The 21,731-nt window shown below is 44.9% G+C and overlaps 1 protein-coding gene across 1 annotated transcript in view; it reads right to left on the bottom strand.

Annotated features, from left to right (window-relative positions):
- Window positions 1-21,731, bottom strand: part of fat1b (FAT atypical cadherin 1b) — a 31,367-nt gene that overhangs the window by 6,301 nt on the left and 3,335 nt on the right. Inside the window, exons 2-22 of the mRNA XM_034291978.1 lie at window positions 21,290-21,408; window positions 21,070-21,165; window positions 20,886-20,985; window positions 19,305-19,366; window positions 17,662-18,018; window positions 17,268-17,478; window positions 16,160-16,299; window positions 14,658-14,933; window positions 14,054-14,264; window positions 9,773-13,834; window positions 8,850-9,046; window positions 8,400-8,553; window positions 8,061-8,294; window positions 5,733-6,122; window positions 5,427-5,638; window positions 5,179-5,316; window positions 4,905-5,048; window positions 4,437-4,634; window positions 3,196-3,997; window positions 1,763-1,894; window positions 1,279-1,436 (exon numbers count right to left, since the gene is read on the bottom strand). Coding sequence (XP_034147869.1) covers window positions 1,279-1,436; window positions 1,763-1,894; window positions 3,196-3,997; window positions 4,437-4,634; window positions 4,905-5,048; window positions 5,179-5,316; window positions 5,427-5,638; window positions 5,733-6,122; window positions 8,061-8,294; window positions 8,400-8,553; window positions 8,850-9,046; window positions 9,773-13,834; window positions 14,054-14,264; window positions 14,658-14,933; window positions 16,160-16,299; window positions 17,268-17,478; window positions 17,662-18,018; window positions 19,305-19,366; window positions 20,886-20,985; window positions 21,070-21,165; window positions 21,290-21,408 — 8,393 coding nt within the window. The remainder of the gene's footprint in view (window positions 1-1,278; window positions 1,437-1,762; window positions 1,895-3,195; window positions 3,998-4,436; window positions 4,635-4,904; window positions 5,049-5,178; window positions 5,317-5,426; window positions 5,639-5,732; window positions 6,123-8,060; window positions 8,295-8,399; window positions 8,554-8,849; window positions 9,047-9,772; window positions 13,835-14,053; window positions 14,265-14,657; window positions 14,934-16,159; window positions 16,300-17,267; window positions 17,479-17,661; window positions 18,019-19,304; window positions 19,367-20,885; window positions 20,986-21,069; window positions 21,166-21,289; window positions 21,409-21,731) is intronic.

The following is a 21,731-nucleotide window of genomic DNA, read 5'->3' as shown; positions in this document are numbered from 1 at the left end:
AGGGCTGTCCAAGGGACAAGATTGTAGACCTACACAGGGCTGGAATTGGCTACAAGACCATCGCCAAGCAGCTTGGTGAGAAGGTGACAACAGTTGGTGCGATTATTCACAAATGGAAGAAACACAAAAGAACTGTCAATCTCCCTCAGTCTGAGGCTCCATGTAAGATCTCACCTCGTGGAGTTGCAATGATCATGAGAACGAGGAATCAGCCCAGAACTACACAGGAGGATCTTGTCAATGATCTCAAGGCAGCTGGAACCATAGTCACCAAGAAAACAATTGGTAAAACACTACGCCGTGAAGGACTGAAATCCTGCAGCTCCCGCAAGGTCCCCCTGCTCAAGAAAGCACAGGTACAGGCCCGTCTGAAGTTTGCCAGTGAACATCTGAATGATTCAGAGGAGAACTGGGTGAAAGTGTTGTGGTCAGATGAGACCAAAATCAAGCTCTTTGGCATCAACTCAACTCGCCGTGTTTGTAGGAGGAGGAATGCTGCCTATGACCTCAAGAACACCATCCCCACCGTCAAACATGGAGGTGGAAACATTATGCTTTGGGGGAGTTTTTCTACTAAAGGGACAGGACAACTTCACCGCATCAAAATGACAATGGACGGGGCCATGTACCGTCAAATCTTGAGAACCTCCTTCCCTCAGCCAGGGCATTGAAAATGGGTTGCGGATGGGTATTCCAGCATGACAATGACCCAAAACCCATGGCCAAGGCAACAAAGGAGTGTCTCAAGAAGAAGCACATTAAGGTCCTGGAGTGGCCTAGCCAGTCTCCAGACCTTAATCCCATAAAAAATCTGTGGAGGGAGCTGAAGGTTTGAGTTGCCAAACGTCAGCCTCGAAACCTTAATGACTTGGAGAAGATCTGCAAAGAGGTGTGGGACAAAATCCCTCCTGAGATGTGTGCAAACCTGGTGGCCAACTACAAGAAATGTCTGACCTCTGTGATTGCCAACAAGGGTTTTGCCACCAAGTACTAAGTCATGTTTTGTAGAGGGGTCGAATAATTATTTCACTCATTAAGATGTCTCTCGCTGTTCAAATAATCCTACCATTAAAATTATAGACTGATCATTTCATTGTCAGTGGGCAAATGTACAAAAATCAGCAGGGGATCAAATACATTTCCCCCTCACTGTATATTCAACATGTGTAGATACCCAACAGCAACGTGTGATCAATCATTTTCTCCAGTTTATGATGCCCTACGTTTGACCCGAGCCTTGTGGACAACACTCATGCACTGGTTCCCCTATACACCTACCTGTAGGATGCTGTAGTCTGTTCCTCTGGCTGACATGACAGTACCATGTTGGGACAGTGTTCTCAGTCTGAGAGACAGCTTCATTTCGTCTCTGTACCGGTTCTCCATCAGACGGTACCTGATGTAGCCTTTCCCGCTGAACCACAGAGAGTGGCTTCCTGTGGTTTATGAACAACACCTAAGGCCTGTTTCTCAGACACAGGTGGAAGCTTCCGCTGAGCTTGATTTTTTTTTAGTGCATGACCAGCCTTAATCAGTGTCCTTGAAATTAACCCATAGAGGGCTCATTTGGTTATGTGACATTGAACATCTCTGTTACTACAGCATCTGTTTGGATTTTGAGTTTAAAGTAAATGTAGCCACAATCCTAATGCACTATTCATCTCCAATGTGGCAATAAATTGTAAAGTAATGTCAGGCTAATGGACTAGTAAAAGGTATCTTTGTTGTACATCTATTTGGTTGTGAATGTGACAGACAGTACCTGGGCATCCTGCCAGTTTATCAGGTGGGCAGACACAGCTGAATCCTCCCTCCCTCTGATTGGCCACACAATTCAATCCCTCAGGGCAGGGCTTCCCCTCACACGTCTTCATCAACACAGGACACTCACCACCTAGTGGACAGCAAGTATACAAAACATATCCATTAATTAATTAAAGAGTGTGCATCTGATATGTAGAAGCCATGTCCCAAACAGATAGGTGTAGAGAGTAGTGTTCTGCTTTTGAACAGGGCTCTTAGGACACTGTAGAAAAGTAATCCCCTGGCTAGTAGCCATATTGCATTGTAAACCTGGCACCTGGCACAGTTAACTTAATATATATTTGTTTGATAATGTAAACACGCGTCCATTATTTGAGCTGGACTTTACATTACATCCAGTCTAGCCAGAGCCAGGCACTCAGAAAACAGAATTTAACCAGCTGGTAGCCTAAATGCAACACTAAATTCAATGCTCTTTCAAAAAGCTAGCTAGCTGTTATAGAACTATGATTTTATCACAGTTAACGAGTTTGAATGAAGGAGTCACTGTCTGCCCTGGGTGAATGTAGTATCCATGGAGATGGCTCTGCTCATCTGTCCCAAGCAAAGTAAACACATAATTAAGTCACTGTCTGCCCTGGGTGAGTGTAGTATCCATGGAGATGGCTCTGCTCATCTGTCCCACAGCAAAGTTAACACATAATTAAGTCACTGTCTGCCCTGGGTGAGTGTAGTATCCATGGAGATGGCTCTGCTCATCTGTCCCACAGCAAAGTTAACACATAATTAAGTCACTGTCTGCCCTGGGTGAGTGTAGTATCCATGGAGATGGCTCTGCTCATCTGTCCCACAGCAAAGTTAACACATAATTAAGTCACTGTCTGCCCTGGGTGAGTGTAGTATCCATGGAGATGGCTCTGCTCATCTGTCCCACAGCAAAGTTAACACATAATTAAGTCACTGTCTGCCCTGGGTGAGTGTAGTATCCATGGAGATGGCTCTGCTCATCTGTCCCACAGCAAAGTTAACATAATGATGGGTGATGATCAGTGTCCAGCACAAGTGAGAGGTGTTGTAGAAAATTATCAGTTGATAGACTAAGCAAATTAGGCCTCACAACAGAATCATTATGTGCTTATGAAGGCCAAGTAAAGCAGCGTTACATCAGAACATTCTGGGCATTTGGGTAGAAGTGACCGGACACGACTTGGTGAAAGTTAAAGAACCATGGAAGTAAATGAATGTCCTTGGGGATGGAGATAAAAGAAAATGTGTTGGCGGAACTCTGGTTTATCAACAGCATGAAGACCATGTGGCACCTTCGCAAAAACACACAGAAGATTTCTGACCAGAACATATCAAGTCTGTCAAGCTCCATCAGTCCAAAAGTGAAACCGACAAGTACCCTGTTTTGGTGACTCCAGTATGTACCTTTGCAGAGGCACACAGCAGACCGGTGATGGGTTGGGGTGATGATACTGAACCTCGCTGTGCTGTAAGTGGTCAGGGAGTTCTGGTTCAGGCTGACCATCTCGCTGCAGAGCCTGGCCGGACAGTTCATGCCTGCGCACAGCTTCCTGAACACCCTAATGATGCTGAGGCCTGTAGCCTCCTGGATGGCTCCCACGGAGGCGTTGAGCTTAAGGAGGAGGAGCCCGTCCTTGGAGTTGGAGCGCTCCAGAGCCAACAAGACATCCAGGCTGCCCGGGGGCTCAGCCGGCTGCAGGCTCACCAGCTGGATCTCACTCCTCCGGACGGCAGCCACCGCGTGCAGCACCCTCAGGAAGGCCCTCCAGTGCTCCCCTATGAACTCCTCAGGAGCCACGCTGGCCAGGCGGACGGCCACGGAGCGCTCCAGCACGCGCCTCGTCACCTGGCGCACGTGCACGCTGACGTTGGTCGACGCGATGAAGCGTCCGTCGCTAACGGTAACGTTGAGCAGGTAGCGGCCCAGTCGGAGGGACCGACCCGGCCGGGTTACGAGACGGCCGTCTGAGGAGGAGAGGGAGAACGGCGTGTCGGCGGTGTCGGCCTGGAGGTGGTAGGTCAGGGCGTCATAAAGGTCCTGGTCAGTGGCGTGGATCTGACCTAGAACCCCTCCCGGGTACACCTCTCCTGGGGTGGAGATGAGTATGTCCAGGGGGGACACTGCAGGGGGGTGGAGGCTCTCCTGGATCACCCTGATGGTGATTAGGGTTGAGGCCTGGATCGGGGGTCGACCACTGTCTAACACCTGAGAACAGTAGGGATTCAGATCTGTAATTACAACCACATCATATTTAACCACGCCAAATTCTTATTATAAACATTCCCCAATGCTTCAATTCCTAATTTCGGTGTAAGAAGATTAGTTGCCATTTCTGACCAGAGGGGGGAGTTAGTAGACTTTAAATCACACCTAATGCTGGGATTAAAACAGAATCAATACTTGAATATCAATACTATAGGGGAAGATGATTTTACTCTATTATGACCATAGACTAAATAGGTACCATTGAGTAAACTGGACTTTCTGTTCACTTCTATAGTATAAATATCTACCCAGCCTCTATGTTCACCTCTGTGGTGTATCTATTGCCTACACATTTGCTTTACTGTGTCTTGAATCACACATTTCAGAAAAGATGTAATATCAACAAGAACGTAATGAAATGCTTTGAGTGCAGTCCAACCTGTGTGTGTAGTGTGTAGAGGTCCTTTACTGTGTGGTCCAGCCGTCTGGTGGTCCTTAGGGTCCCTTGGGGGTCAATCATAAAGGAACCTTCCTCGTCTCCCCCCAGGATGGTAAAAGAGAATGGGGCGCCATTGTGGGATGCGTCCCGGTCTGTTACAGTAAGCTGGAGTACACTGGTCCCTACCAGGACATTTTCCTGGAGGGAGGGAGAAAGAAAAAAAGTGAAAGAGAGAATGCATACTTTTGTTCTTCCATTGATAATTCAGGATAGATGGATGAGAGGCTTGTTAATCAAGCTTCCTCTACCACTTATTCACCCCCACTATTCCTGAAACACCTTGCTTTTACTGCAGGCCAAACATTTTCAAGGGCCCAGGACTATCTGCAACCTCCGCCCAAACCCCACTTAGTGTTCCCAGATGCATTGTCTCATCTCCCTGTGGCGTGTCTGACCTGTCTGTCTTACCTGGATGACAAGGTTGTAGTCGGCCTGAGAAAACACAGGCGCGTTATCATTCACATCAGACACATTGATGTGAATCAGGGCACTGCTGGATCTGGGGGGATTTCCACTGTCTGAGGCCCGTACCGTCAGAGTGTACGCAGACACCTCATTTAAACACAGAGGCAAAGCGGTAGGGGGAGTAAAAGGAGGGCTTTCGTGAGCACGTTCTCAGAATTCTCTGCCCAATGACAGGAACACAGAAAGTGGGAAAGAATCCACTACATTTGTTAGCTACCTTTTCTCTGTCTAAAGGGAGGATGACCTTCACCTCGCCGTTGACCGCGTCTATGGTGAAGTGCCCGCCCTGGTTGCCCTTGGCGATGGAGAAGTGGATGTGGTTGTTGGAGGAACCATCGATGTCATTGGCCATCACCTTAACAACAATGAACAGAGCATGAGAATACACAGGGCGATAACAGGAAAAAAGGGCATTGAATAGAATAACGAAGGCAGTTAGTTGTCTCAGCAACCCTAGACACTCACAGCCACCACTGTCAAACCCACGTCAATATCTTCACCGATCACAGCAGAGTACACCTCCTGGCTGAAGACAGGAGAGTTGTCGTTGACATCTGTCAAGTAGACCGCGACCGTGGCAACGTCACTTCGGCCCGTCCCATTGGCCGAGGCGCACACAGTCAAATAATGTACATGATACGCTTCGTAATCCAGAACCTTGATCACAAATATGTCACCTGTAGACACGAGCATACAGGACAAGTAAGGGAACATTCTGGCATGAACTAAGCTAAGCTAACCAAGCTAAGTTAATAGGTACAGTACAGCTACCTGTGTGTGGGTTGATGCTGAACATCCCATGCTCGTTGCCATTGACAATGGAATAGGTGATGTCAGAGGGGACCTTGGGGTCTCCGCTAGCCGCATAAACCCTGATCACCGGGGTTCCTACGGTGACGTCTTCAGCTACTGTGACGCCATAGTCCCTTTTTTGAAAAGTGGGGGGTCTGTCGTTGGTGCTAAGTACAGAAACTATGACGGAGCAAATAGAGGACAGTCTTCTGAGTGTGCCCTGGTCCGTGGCCCGGACACGCAGAGTGTACCCAGGCTGTGCTCCCTTTGCCAGGGGTTGGGCCAAACTGATCAGCCCTGATTGCCGCTGGATGGAAAACTGGCCGTTGGCTGAGTCCTCAAAGGAATATAGGACCTTGCTGTTCTTTCCTAGATAGATAAATCAATTATAGATACATAGATTACAGATTATTGTGGAAATAAACTGTATTTCATTATTGTCATTGCATTTATTTACTACACTGTACTTTTGCTTTGGCAATATCAACAAAATGTATGTCATAGCAACAAAGTAATCTGAATTAATTTCAATTAAAAATGTATGTATATAGATGGATGGAGAGACAGACAGTCAGACGGGGCGGAGATACTGGAGGAGACTTCCTCAATGACGATGTCCTCAATGGAGAGCTGGGTTGTGTCATTATTTGTATTTAGTAGGACAATATTGGAAGAAAAAGCACTACATTGTTCTAAATTCACACAGCACCACTGAAAGAAAGATATAGATTACCACATGGTGTCCCCCATCCATTCCATGTACTTGGTATATCCCAGAGCTAGCACACCTCAACTTGTCAACTAATTATAAAGACCATGCCTGCTTGATTCAGGTGAGATAGTTTAGGGCAAGAACACCATTTTGACATGGCTTGAGATCCCCAGGAGAGGTTTGGAAACCACTGACTAAACTTAAAATGTAAAATTATTCATTTGATGAAGTTCTCCATAGGATAAGAAACCTCCACATTAAATGGAGCATGTGGCCTGTGATCTCAGCATCCCATGTGTTCACTTGTTAAAAGTTTGTCAAAATGAATGTTAATCCATTCAAAATTATAGGGCAGACACTTGACTTGCTACCATTATCAAACAGAAAGTTTGGTGATTCGAAACATGACCCGACAAAATGAAAAGGCTGTGGTTGAGGAAGGCGCTCTAATTGGCCATGTTGCACTGGTTAAGAGCATCTGCTACAATGTTACACAGTAGGAATTATCCAAAGCTCATTCAGTATGTATGAAACAATGTATAAAATCTGGAAAATATTAAATCTTCACCACCACTCACCACACAGCTTTTAATGATAATTAGAAATGTATACATGTTTGTGTCACGCTTAAATGTCAACCACTCAAGTACATTTTTCCTTAATAAAATGGTAATTGGAAAACGAGGTGCTGGTTAGAAGTACAAATGTTTGTGATTTAACATTTAACATTATTAATGTAGCAGTGCCCTTTGGTTTGTTAGCGCAGTTGACCGACACAAATGACCAGTTGTCACAGCTTCAAATGTATAGTGGATCTCTCATATTTAATTCTGCCGGGGACAAAACCCAAAAGGCCTATCATTAACTCTGTGCTTTAAGCCCAAATAGCGGATATTGACAAAGTCTTAAGTCTTTAATCCTCCTGTGGATGTTGTTGTTTTTCTGTTGGTGGCTGAGGAAATATGATTTACTGCCTGCTGTTAATACTGAAGAGGAAAGGACCACTATTAATAACAGATTGACTAAATTCTATTATGTAAGTAAATCATAAAAGCATTTTTTTTCAGTTGAATAATTCCATCAGTCTGTGCTGCAAGTTAATTTGTGTATTAGTGTGTCTGTGTGTGTGTGTATGTGAGTCTTGTGTTAATACAGGGATAAAGTACAGACCTCATTATCTGTCAAACTAAATCATTAATTACTTGGCAACAAAAGCCAACCAGTGTTTACAAGTTAATTATAACTTTGAAATATTCTGCAAGTCTAATTAAAAAAGTATTGCACGACAATAATTTCTACTGAATATAAATTAACACTAGATTTATAAAACTGAACTAATGCCTGCAAACTGCTGTCATTTGTTCACACCATTACAAGCTCAGCAGACAAATACTCATGGCTCTCTATCCATGACATCGGCCACGTTTCCTAATTCATCTATAAATGGCAATTATTAGTGCACATGTATTAAATTATTTCTGTCCAATAACAGGATTTGAATGATTAAAACACAACGTCTGCGTTTTGTTACATAAGGCATTTGACGGAAAAAAAAAACGTCAACACATAGCAGGTATTCATATAAAGCATCTTACCTGCATCCAGATCTTTGGCCTGTGTCTGCGCCACGTAAGTGCCTATCTGGGTATTTTCAAAGACACTGGCAGTGTAGGGGTCGGCTGTGAACTCCGGAGCGTTGTCGTTGACGTCTCCCACGGTGATCACCACATCAGCCTGACAGTAGCGTTGTCCCCCGTCCTCCGCTCGCACCACTAAACTGTACGCGTCCCGTTCCTCACGGTCCAATGGCAACAGGGTTCTCAGCTCACCTTGGGAAAACGAACGCCGACAGTTACGTCTTTTATAGGCTCATCTCATAGAACGTGGACTGGTAACTTGGGTGAACAGCTGGAACCGAAAGCAATGTACCGTACCTGTGTCGGTGTCAAGGCTGAAGTAATCAGCTCCATCTCCAGACAGTGTGTATGAGATCTGAGCGTTGGATTGGATGTCTGCATCGGTGGCCGAGACCCACAGGATCAGCCTTCCTTCCGGAGTGTCCTCAGAGACAGTCTGGGTATAAAGGTGCTGTGGAGAAGTTGTGCAGTCGAGTCACTACTGATGCAACTTTGTAAGGAACCAGACAAAACATGAAATAAACATCTACGTAAGGACCTCAGCTATTATCAACTTCATTTGGACTGTGTATTACATAGAATATTGACAAATTACTGTAAGTCATTTACTTCAACAATACCTTTACCATGTTACTGTTTTTTATCTTTATTTTATCAAGCACAGCACTTATCCTCTGACAGACAGGACTGTTAAGTGTCTTTTGGCTGTTTTCTAAGTGTCTTCATTTTATAGTGACTGGACCTTACCCTCTCACAGACAGGACTGTTGTCGTTGGTATCGAGGACACTGATCTCCACAGTGGCTGATGTTACAGACATTCCGTCGGTAGCAGTGACATTCAAACAGTAGCTGTCCCTTTTCTCCCTGTCCAAAGCTCTCCTCACCACCACCGTCCACTCCCCTTGAGAGGACTCCAGGCCAAACTGACCCTCTGGATCTCCCCCTGGGTAAACAAAGGGAGAATCACATTCTAGGTAACAAACAACTTTGGAAAAGTATAGAAGTCCGATGTAAGCATCTGAAATCCCTGTAAATATTTTGTAATTCAGAAAAAAATCCGTACCCTGAGGCCAGACTGATTAGTATTGTTCTCTAAATGCTAAAATACATTTGCTAACAACATTTTCTTAACATTGTCCCAGTTTACAGCACTATTTATTGAAACCTTCTTGCTTCTTTAACCATCTGCATATGATCCTTCATTACACTGAGTGTTATTCATTGAACCAGAAGGTTATTCAGTTCAGTTCCAGAATGCTCTAAAAAGAAAAGGGTTCCATAACCACTCATTTATAATGATCATTTGTATAAAAATACTGCAGATTTTGTAACTGGATTCATACTGTAGGATTTCTTTGAGCTGTTCAGTATTCAATATTTGTGATGTTTACCGTAAATGACTGAACGTTGATTGTTTGGTGACACAGAATTTCACAGAAGCTTCCAGTCAACTACTAAATGCCATATAGTTATAATGACACACACTCCTCTTAACAGTGATTGTATAAAGGTAAACATGGTAGCAAGGTAAAGAATATGTAATTTCATAACCATCACAACAGTAAATAACCCTTCCTTATTGGCAAAAAAACAATCTGTGAAAAATGTTTGGCGTTTCACATTGAACCATTGAGAAAGAACCCTTTGTGAATTCCTAGTGGTATAGTACCTGTGATGAAACAGTAGGTTTGCTTATTGAGGTCTTGAGGGTCTCTGGCAGTGGTCCTCAGGATTGCTATGGCCCTGCTAGGAACGGGGATGTCCTCACTGACGCTGCCCCTAAACACATCCTCCACGAAGTGCAGGGGACTGTCATTTACGTCCACAACATTCACCTCTACTATGGCAGTGGCGTTCAGCCTCCCATCCGGCCCTCTGTCTGTAGCCAGTACTACAACTGAGTACCGGTCCTGCTTCTCCCAGTCTAAATCCTTCAGTGTTGTGACCCAACCTGACTCCTCATCTACAGCAAACAGCCCCAGGACCTCTACAGTGTTTTGTTTCTGATCCAGATTGTATGAAACCTTGCCATTCATTCCTGAGTCTAGATCGGTAGCCCTCACCTGAATCACTGTGGTTCCTTTGGGTAGGTTCTCAACAACAAATGATCTGTAGGTGTCGGATTCAAACTGTGGACTGTTATCATTCACGTCTTGAATCTGAATATGGAGGTTGGCTGTAGTTATCACATCACTGGGGTCTAGGTTGCTTTGTGCCTGCAGCGTAAGCAGGTACCATTTAGTGGTTTCAAAGTCAAGTCGTTTGGCTAACTTGAGCTTTCCTGAGTCTGTGTTGACAATGAAAACTTCCACTTGGTTACTCTCTGGGGTTTTGCCTTTGACAAGGTTGTATATCAGAGGCTGCTCACTCCCTATGAAGATGTCGATCTCAGAACCTATAGGAAGATCCTCACTGAATGACAAACTCTGCTGCAACTGAAACTTCGGGACAACCACATCTTTTGGCAGTAGTCTAATATAGACTGGCACCACAGACTGTTTCGGTGGCTTTCCGCCATCCGTAGCCCTTACATAAAAGGAAAACAAGTCACTTGTAGAAGCCATAAGGTTTTCTACTGTGATTATATCACCACTAAGAGGATCAATGTTGAAACCTCCCACCTCAGATTCTAAAGTGTAAGTGATGTCAGCATTGCTTCCTTCGTCCGCATCCACAGCTGCAACTCTGACTATGACTGTCCCTTCCCGGAGACCCTGGGGAATACTGACTGCATATTCTACTTGTCCGAACTGAGGATAATTATCATTAACATCTGTTAGGATCACGTTGAGAGACGTAAAGCCTAGCTTTCCCCCTCCATCAATAGCCATCAGACTAATTGAGACAAGCCTATCAATTACATTCTCTCTGTCTAAGTTTTCCACAGTGAAAATCTCTCCATGTTCACTGATTGTAAATCTGTCCTTCGCGTTGTCATTCACTATGTAATATGTCACCTCGCCATATACCCCTGGATCTTCATCAGTGGCTGTAACTTGACTGACCAACGTGCCAACAGGCGAGTTCTCCAACAGCTCTACAATGCCGTCATTACTGGAGAAGAAGGGGTTGTGGAGGTTTGAACTGATCACGGCCACCTGGACTTTAGATAAGGTCCTATAAACACCATCAGACACTGACACACTGAGCCTGTAGAACGGCTTTGCGTCAAGCCTGGAGTGGTTGGATGTGATAATCTCCCCACTCCTCCTGTCGATGGTGAAGCTGTGGTCCTCGTTTCCCGAGAGCAGGGAGTACTCCAGGCGGTCAGTGTCTGACAGGTCGGCATCCGAGGCCCTGACACGGGCCACAAAATGGCCCCCTGGGGCCAGCTGACTGACCGTGGCCTCGTACAGAGACTGAGTGAACATCGGCGGGTTGTCGTTGATGTCCGTCAATGAGATGATGACCGGGACCTCAGTGGACAGGGCCGGGATACCTCCATCCACAGCTCTCACCACCAACCTGTGCCGTGGTTCTACCTCGTAATCTAATGTGGCAGAAATCCTAATCAGACCACTGTCCCGGTCAATGCTGAAGTGGTCTGAGGCGCCACCGCCCTCCTCCACTAACTGGTAAAACAGCACTTTGTTGCTGCCTGAGTCCGAGTCTATGGCAGAAACCTGTACCACCGGAGAATCAACTGCAAGAGACTCTGACACATCGGCCTCGTATAGACTCTCTTTGAAAGTCGGAGCCTGGTCATTGACGTCCTCTAAGATGACGTCGACATACACTTCAGAGTGAGCCCCTGTCAGTGAGTCTGTGGCTCGGACGCTAAGTCGGTATGCTGGGTGGGACTCGTAGTCCAAAGGCTGTATAACACGTAAGACACCAGTGATTAAACTAATGGAGAACTGATCAAACGGGTCTCCTTCAGCGATGCTGTACACAGACTTCAGTCCCTCGGAGCAATTTGCCAGGATCTGAACAACAGAGGTATCTAACGGAACATCCTCTGGGATAACGATGCTATAGAAGGATTTCTCAAACACGGGCACAGCTTTGTTCAGAACTGTCACTTCCACCACCACAGTAGATGAGAGAGCCGTTTCCCCACTGTCTTTAGCAACGACGACGATTGCAAACCCAGCGTCTACGTCTTTTGGATGAATAGTCCTTTTGAGAGAGATGTCTCCCGAGGGGCTGATCTGAAAATATCCCTGGTCTTCTTTTAGCTGATACATGATCTCTGCATTCCTGCCTGTGTCTTTATCCACTGTAGTTACCTGCCTGAGAGCCTGACCCACTTCTGAGTGTAAGGGGACCAGGACTGAGTAGGGGAGGCCCATGAACACCGGCTCATTGTCATTCAAATCTTCAACAGTCACCACCACAACAGCATGGGAAACACCTGAGGATCTCTCCTCCTTTGTCACCTCCACGACTACCTCAAATGTATCTTGTTCCTCTCGATCGAAAGGTACTCCAGTGGTAAACAGCACACCGGAGGTGTGTCCAATCTCAAACCTCCCCTGTGGATTCAGGATGGTGTAAAACAGGGGCTTCTTTACTTTGTTTCTAGCAGCAACGGCAGTCAGCACAGCCAGAGTTTTCCTCTCAGATGTGTTCTCCGGTACAGAGGCTGTGTACACGTCCTGGGTAAACTTCAAATCACTGTTTTTGTTCTCTCTTACGGTCACTTTGACCAGGGCGGTCTTGGAGAACCTGCCGTCGGACACTCTGACAGTTAACGTGTACCTATTCCGCAAATGGTTCGGATTCTGAACTAAGATAACGCCAGAAGTGGAATCAATCATAAATTTGCCTCCTATGTTTCCATCAGTGATTGAGAACATCAGTTTGGAACCAGCTCGTAAGTCCTCGTCGGTGGCATGAAGAGAAATCACCTTCACTCCCGTGTATGTTGGCACCACGACAGACGTCTCAAACAAGTCTTGGCTGAATTTTGGGGGGCAGTCATTGACATCAGTGACGTGGATGGCGACACGGGCTATGCTCTCCGCGAAACGCTGTGGCTTACCACTGTCATGGACCTGTACCGTGAAGTTGAACTCTGACCTCTGTTCATAATCCAAGCCGGCGACAGTGTGAATAGCCCCAGTGCTGGTGTCAATGGCAAAGTAGTCAAGGGCATACGGCTCCACAATGTGGTACACTAACCTGCCATTGAGATCACTGTCAGAATCAGTGGCTTGAATAACCAGAGGTGAGTTTTCACTGGTTAGCACCATAGTGTTTACGGGGGCAGACTCACTGACAACTCCTCTGTACTCCGTCCGAGTGAGAACTGGATTGTTGTCATTCTCATCTCTGAGGTGAACGAGGACAGTAGCATAGCACACCATGTCGGCCATGTTGGTGGCCTGCACCCTCAGTCTGTAGGAGGACACGGTCTCATAGTCCAACAGCCTCTGAATGACAACAGCACCAGAGTTTGGATTGATATCAAAGGCACTGTTGATGTTCCCCTCTCTGATCTGGTAGAGGACAGAGGAGGGACTTGATGCTGAGACTAGAATCACTAAGCTCCCTACAGGGGCTGTCTCGCTGATAACAGCTGATATCTCCTCCTGAGGGAACCTGGGCCTGGCGTTATCTGGCGTAGTCACGGCGATGCACACAGTTGTCACCACACTCAGCGGAGGCTCTCCTCTGTCTGACGCCTTTACAGCCAGCTCAAACTGCCTCTTGTCTTCATCATCAAGCTTCTTCACCACTTTAATGGTCCCCAGAACTGGATCAATAGCAAACAACTTGCCCTCATTACCTGTGAAGGGGAGAAAGTAGAAAGGAGTGAAGCAAAATCAAATGTATAGCAGCACAGGCTGTTTTTTCTACAAGAGTCTGGTGGACTGTGGTTACCCAACAATAGTGGTACACTAAATTAAAAAAAAGTCTCAGCTGACCTCTTAGTCCTAGACTAGGCTTAATCTGTGTCCACCAAACCCGTTCTGGTTTCAGCAGTATTAGGGGAACGGTACGGTACCTGACTCTATGCTGTATCGGATCTCTGCATTGCTTCCTTTATCTCTGTCCAGAGCAGAAACCTGCAGCACAGAGGATCCCACGGAGGCTGACCCCAACACCTGGCCTGAGTACGGGGGGCCAGTGAACCATGGGGGGTTGTCGTTGATGTCCTCCACGTGGACTATCACCCTGGCCAGGTTACGCTTCACAGGGACACCCTCATCTCGCACCTGGAATGCACATGGATCACAGTGTTTATGTAAACGAAGGAATCAATCTTCCAACCCAGACAGATTTATTTCAATTTGATGTTAGAGTGTTCCTAAAATGGTTAGATGGTTTTCTTTAAACAGGCATACACTTAAACGAGATAGAAATTGATGTTATTAATCAGGGTAGGCAAATATGTTTATTATTTAATGCTCAAGACACCTGTAAGCATCCAACTCAAACTGGAGTTGATAACAGGTCATTCTGCATGTCTGTGCATTGTTTTTGCCTTGTCATTATGAAATATTGTGTGTATAATACATACATGTAATCCATATTAGAATAAGGGTGCCAGGCAGGGTTAGAGTACATCCTCATCTCAGTGTGGTGGTTGATCCGGACAGTGACCTTACCATGACTGTGAGGGTGTGTCTCTTCATGACCTCGTGGTCCAATGGATGTACGGTGTAGAGCTTTCCCGTCCCAGGCTCCAGTCTGAACCTCCCCTGGCTGCTGGGATCAGTGCTGCTCAGCAGGGTGAAGGACAGCTTGTTCCAGTCGTCTTTGTCTGTGGCCCTGAGCTGTAGGATGCATGTTTCTGGTGCTGTGTCCTCTGGGATGTGGACCTCATACCGGAGTCGGGAGAACTCGGGCCGGTGGTTGTTAGTGTCAATCACTTTGACGAACACCTAGGAAATGAAGGCATCGGCTTGGTATTTGTTACACCGATTTTCAACATACTGCTAATTGAATTGGCAATTATTGTTTTTGAAATGTCTTCCCTTATTTTCAGAGTAGCATTAGCATTGAAAGTAGAAACACTGTTTGAATATCCAGTATTATGGTTACGTTAGTGTAGCTATTTAAGATATTGGTGCCATACTCTATAAACCCAAATAAGAGGGTAAAAAGATTTGACTTGATGTCATTATGTGCAGTGGCATATGGTAGTGTTTTACTGAGGAAAATACTAAAATGACTAAAAATAAATGTGCTTTTTAGAGAAAAGGTTACAACAACCAAGACATGAAGCCCATTACTGGTCCTTTGGCAGATGTCTCGTTTGAGATTAAACTGCTTGGGTAAATAATTATCTAAATCGGGCCTTTTAAAACCATATAAAAACCATGTGTGCAGCCGAAAGGCCTCACAATTCCCTATGTAATACACTACTTTTGACCTGGGTCCATAGTGTTCCCAAAGGGCTCTGGTCAAAAGAAGATCACTGTATATGGAATAAGGTGTCATTTGGGATCCAGCCCATTGGTACTGGTATAATTTCATGGCAGAATGTTTCCGGAACCAGAGCCACTGAAACTGAGACAGAAACTCAGCCATCACAACAATACAGTTAATATTCCCTGTCTAACCTGTCTCTTCCCAGAGGCAGTTCTGGTCATGGTGATAAAAGGAATTTGTTGACATGCACACACACACACACACACACCACACACACACACACACACACACCTCCATATCATCTTTCAACAAAAAGCACACATGGACTGCCTGAAGCAGTTGTGGGTATAGGAATACAAGGGTCTGGCGTTGGTGGAAATCACAAACTACACCAGGATAAAATGACATCGGTCTTAAGGTAACGTGCAGTATATGAAATGTCTCACCATTTCAAAGCTTAAGGCTCACACAATTATAACTAGTGCTACATCTTTTTGTTTCCCCAACAACAGTAATCACGGATGTATTGCATTACATTAGCACACAGTAAACATCTGCTGATCATTAAAGATAAGTTAAAAGCTGTCTACAGAAGTCCAACAGCCTCCTTATTTGTCACAAGGAAGTGTGAGAAGACAGTAGCATTGCCTGCTGGATCCTAACATGGCATCCATAAGGCAGGATGTATGAGGTAAAACTATCATGTTGTCCTGGGTTTGTCTGTGTTGTGAATTACCTGGGTGCTGATGGATCTGGTTCCATCGGTTGCCTCCACTGTCAGGCTGTAATTTGTTTTGGGTTCTGCATGGAGAGGCTCGGCTAAAATCAGGGTTCCACTGCCCTTGCTCACGTCAAACTGGCTGTCAGAGTTGCCACCTGTTATCATTGTAAAGGTGACAGTGAATGAAATTATCGTTTTTCCATATCAAAGCCTACCAAAACAGTAAACTCATGGAAAACAATTTAGTCCAATGTAATATAACAAGCAAGGGGAAATACATTTATTTTCCAGTTTTTCTCCCCAATTTTTTCATGATTCAGGCCCTGCCTCAATGCAGTAATTGTCCAGGGAACTCGAGACAGTTGATGTAGAGCTGTGCTTCCCAAGGTACATTTAATGCTGTTCTGGTTGTTATTGCGCTGCTCACTCAACCTGGAAGTCTCCACAAGTAGTCGCTAGAAAGCAACAAGGCAAGGCAACCGCATAAGATTCTTAACCCCCAAAACCCAGACAGTGCTATCTAATTCCATCGCCCTCCAAGGGACCCCTTGCATAATCTGCAAGCAGGATTCAAACCCTTGTCTCTCAATTACACACCTAAATGCATGGCAATGACTTTACCACAGTGTCGTTTAGGAGCCCCTGTTAAAAACAATGTAAAAACAGTGAGTGAGCATCAGAAAGCTTAACAAAGACGGCTGGAGGATCAGAATATCCAGGTAATCCCTGCAGTAGATACCTTTTCTAGGGCACGTCAAGTCGCAAGCCATTTGAGTGATGTAAAACAATTCTTCAGCATGCGTGTCTCCTTGCCAATTAAACAGAAACCGCAGAAGGAGAGAGAGACGGTTGAAAAGGAGGAGCAGAACAGAAGAGAAAGCAAGTTGTCAGTTGTTGAACAGCTAATTAGTGCAGGGGAAGAGGTGGAGATAATCGAAAGGAATGACTTCTAACAGGGCCTATTACCTAGCTAGGTGCTGAAGGTAAGCCTAAACAGTTCCAAACAGCAGCGTATGTTTGCACACAATAAATGTGATATTAAAAATACCACAGTCAAACATTTGGAAAGGATAAGGGTTCTGGGTTTCTGTAACGTGAGTTTGGATACATCAGTGTGCCTTACCTGTGATTTTGAACCAAACAGGTCGGTCCATGGGTTGGGTGGAGATGACCCCCACCATGTGAGCCACTGGGTCAGTCTCCATGACGGAGAAGGAGAGGGACGTCTCGGTGAACACCAGGGGCTCAGAGGAAGGCTCTGGCTTCTCAATCCACTCAATGTGCAGCCGGCAGGTGGATGAGCGCTGTGGTCTTCCATTGTCCACCACTTTAATCTGGGCAACGGAACAACATGAATGAAACAGACTTAATACAGGGACATCTGCCGTATGTTGACCAGCACAATGTGTGGAGCTAAAGGCTGGTGTGGGACGCAGATGGATATAATACATATAATATGATACATCATGTAAGACATTGGCCAATATCTCAGCTTCTGTTACAAGGTAAGCACTTACCGTGAGGATGTCATATTGTCCTGCTGAGACGACCTCTCTGGAGGACACATGCCCGGTTTTGGGTTCGATGAAGAACCGCCCTTGCTCGTCTCCCTCTTCGATAGTGTAGGTGAGCTCAGAGTTTGGGCCTGTGTCTCGGTCAGAGGCGATGACCCTGTAGATGGGCTCTCCCCTCCCATCTGTTGGCCCACCTGTTTCTAATATGTCCCTCTCTGACCTGTCTCTGTCCCTCTCTGGGAGCTGGATCTTAGAGAGCTTCTCCAGGAACTGAGGAGTGTTGTCGTTCTCGTCTTGAACCCTGACCACCACCCGGACAGCTGTGGACCTGGCCGGGACACCCTTATCCGTCACCGTGATCTGAGGGAACGGAGAAAGGAAGACAGACATGCGAGTCTGAGGTAAGACTTACCGGATTTTAAACATACATTGCATCACCTGGAAGGTGTACAGACCCCTTCACTTTTTTCACATTTTGTTACACCCTTATTCTAATATGGATTATATGTATGTATTATACACACAATATTTCATAATGACAAAGCAAAAACATTGTTAAATATATTTTCATATTTATAAAAAAAAAATCAACAAAAATATCACCTTTACATAAGTATTCAGACTCTTTGCTAGACCAATTTTCTACTCAAAATTAAGCTCAGGTGCATTGTGTATCAACTGGTCATCCTTGAGATGTTTCTACAACTTGATTGGAGTCCACATCTGGTCAATTCAATTGATTGGACATGATTTGGACAGGCACATCCCTGGTCCCACAGTTGACAGGGAATGACAGAGCAAACATTTCGGCAGCATTGGAAGTTCCCTAAAACACATTGGCCTCCATACTTTTTAAAAGGAAGAAGTTTTGAACCACCAAGACATTTTCTAGAGCTGACGACACAGCCAAACTGAGCAATCGGGCCTAAGTCAGCATGGTGACCAAGATTACAATGGCCACTCTAACAGAGCTCTGAAGATGGCGAACCTACCGGAAGGACAGCCAACTCTGCAGCACTCCCCCAATAAGTGGAGTGCTGAAGCCACTCCTCAGTAAAAGGCAGATGAAAACCTGCTTGTTGTGAGCCAAAAAGCACTTAAAGGACTCTCAGAACATAAGAAACAAGATTCTCTGATCTGATTGAACACTTTGGCCAGAATGTCAAGCGCTACATCTGGGAAAAATCAGTCACCGATCATCAGCTGGCCAATACCATCCCTACAGTGAAGCATGGTGGTGACAGCATGGGACTGGGAGAATAATCAGGAAGATACTGAAAACATTCGGGGGGTGGGGGAAAATTCACCTTCCAACAGGACAGCAACCCTGAGCACACAGACGAGAGAATGGAGGATTGGCTTTGGGACAAGTCTGTCAATGAACATAAGTGGGCCAGCCAGAGCCTGGAATTAACATCTCTGAATAGATGGCAACGACATTCCCCGTCAAACCTGACAGAGCTTAAGAAGATCTGCAAAAAATAATGCAAGGAACTACCCATAGTACTGACTGAAGGGGTTTGAATTCTTAAGTAAATGTAATATTTCTGTTTTTTCAAAAATAGATATATTTTTTGCCTGGTCATTATGGGGCATTGTGTGTATAGGGAAAAACAGGATGACACTAAATATAAAGGATTGTTCACCTCTAGTGTATGTTCCTCTTGCTGCTCTCGGTCCAATTTTCTAGAAGTTGTTGTTACCAAACCTGCCAAGAGAGACATCCAACACAGAAATACTAACACAGTCATGACCTCCATGTAACTTTCGCTTTTGAGTTCATGCAAAACTCTTCATTTGCATCACTGATAATGTGTATTAACGTTGGTTACGCGTAAGTAACACATTTGTAGGGGGCATATACAGTAGCCATGGTCATATTTTACACCATGGGGCTACCGTAATTCCCAGTTTATAACCCGCACCGTGTATAAAATGCACTATTAATTTTATATATTAGTGTGTATACCAACCCGCAGCCATGTATAAACCGCATTTGCTTGGAGAATTATGTAACGTCATTTGTATCATTTTTCCTACATGAGTTTCTGAGACCTCTACGTCGTCAGTCATCTGTGAAAAAGTATGCTAGTGGAAACAGTTTTAAAAAGGTAAATTTGTGTATTGCATCCATGTATTAACCACTGTGGTTGAAAATGTTTTCAAAATGTGCGTATAAGCTGCCAAGGTTTATAAACAGTCAACTCAGACTGGAGGACCTGGAATAGTAACAAGAGACATTCTACATTCAATCAACATTATGGATGTTCCTCAAATGCTGTGCTGTAATTACAGGTCTTGCACACAAATTGATGAACATAAACCAATACCATGACAACTTTTGTGCCATATTACGAGAAAGAAAAACTGTTCTATTTCCCAAGTCTTAACAGGATGCTTGTTAAGAGTGAGTGTGGAGCACCCATTTCCTTGCCCATTGAAACCACATGAAAGATGCCGGGTTTGGTGTGCTGCGTATGATTAGCAAGGGAAAATATACATTTTGTAAGCCAAGCCTATTGATAGCATAACATTATGTTCGTTATGGTGGGGAAAAGTCCACCACAGCCAGATGCAAAAAGGGCTAGGAAGCTTCATGATTGCTACTTGACTTCACAAAGTAATGGAATAATGGTAAATTATAGAACAATCAAATAAGACAACATATACTGTATAAAAGCAAGTAATGTATCTAATGCTAGTTACTGTAACCAATGATGAGCCTACAAACCCCAGTAGTGCATGGGTAAAATACACAAGACAGGGAGTTGTTAGAAGAGGTATCCATTTCCTATTTGGCTGGATTTGTACTTCCCCAATCCGGCCAAATAGGGGCATAAAATCCAGGTCTTTTTGGGGCGTAAAACGCTGACATTGTTCTTTTCAGAGAATTGGTGCTGTAGCTAAAACCTAATACAGTGTGTTTCCCAAATGGTACATTATTACCTACACAGGGCATTTCTTTTAGGAGCTCTGATCAAAGGAAGTGCACCGTTTATGTTTAAAATAAGGTCTCATTTTGAGCTGTGTATGCAGTCAGTGGTAAGAAGTGGGATGATTACTGTGAACCTATGTTGGCTAGGTGCAAGAGGACAACCAGAGGCCAAAAACCATGGACCTGAATCTTTAAGCTAAAACCAACTTCAGTCGAACACAATGGCAAAATATGACCAAATCCTTTAACGGTACAAAGTACAAGCATGAAGGAATGGTGTTTAGGATCTCACCGGTCTGGTGGTCGATGCTGAAGAATCCCTGCGGGTTCCCACCAGTTATCTTGTAAGAAAGCTGCTGACTGTTTCCAGAGTCAGGGTCCGTCGCCTCCATCTGGATGACAGAAGGGCAACCCTATTAACGCTGTGGACGTTTATAAAGAGCTCCTTTATAAGTGAGTACAAAAGAAGCCTGGACCTGGATGACAGACACGTCCTTGGGAGAGTTCTCCATGACCTCAGGGTAGTAGACCGGCTCTGAGGTGTGTGGCGCATTGTCATTGATATCTTCAACCTAGTAATTCATAATGTCCCATTGGATTAGTAACGCGGATTCCGCTGAAAAACTAAGTGCTACGGCGTGTGCATTAAATCAAAAGGCAAATGAAAACGAGGAAAATAGACAAACGGAAACACACCTCAATGTAGACCTCAACAAAGGAGGACTGAGGTACCACGCCTAGGTCCGTGGCGTAGATGGTCAGCCAATAGCCACTGGTGGTCTCATGGTCTAAAAGTTCCTGCGTCTGTATGACACCTGTAAAGAGAAAGAGGAGAAACATTTTTCATGTCAGTCACAGCTTGGACAGGAATTCTACTGAGGACATTCCCGACAACTGGCCTTTCACATTGCTAGACATTGTGACTATCAGCTCTCTACTTTACATATAGCAAATGTTACAGTATCAACGTCCAGATATTAGTCAAACACATCACTAAAAATGCAAAGTACGTTCAAGAATAACCAGGTTCTAAACACCTCTGTAACGAAGGTTTGTTGGCATACAGGAACAAATGTTGCCCATTTTTGCATCCACCTTGTTCCAACAAGCTCAGTACATTCCAGATCTATAACAGGGT

Source organism: Esox lucius, chromosome 4, assembly GCF_011004845.1.
Source record: "Esox lucius isolate fEsoLuc1 chromosome 4, fEsoLuc1.pri, whole genome shotgun sequence".
Classification (NCBI taxonomy): domain Eukaryota; kingdom Metazoa; phylum Chordata; class Actinopteri; order Esociformes; family Esocidae; genus Esox; species Esox lucius.
Note: the sequence above shows the minus strand (reverse complement) of the source record. Positions and strands in the feature narration are given on the sequence as shown.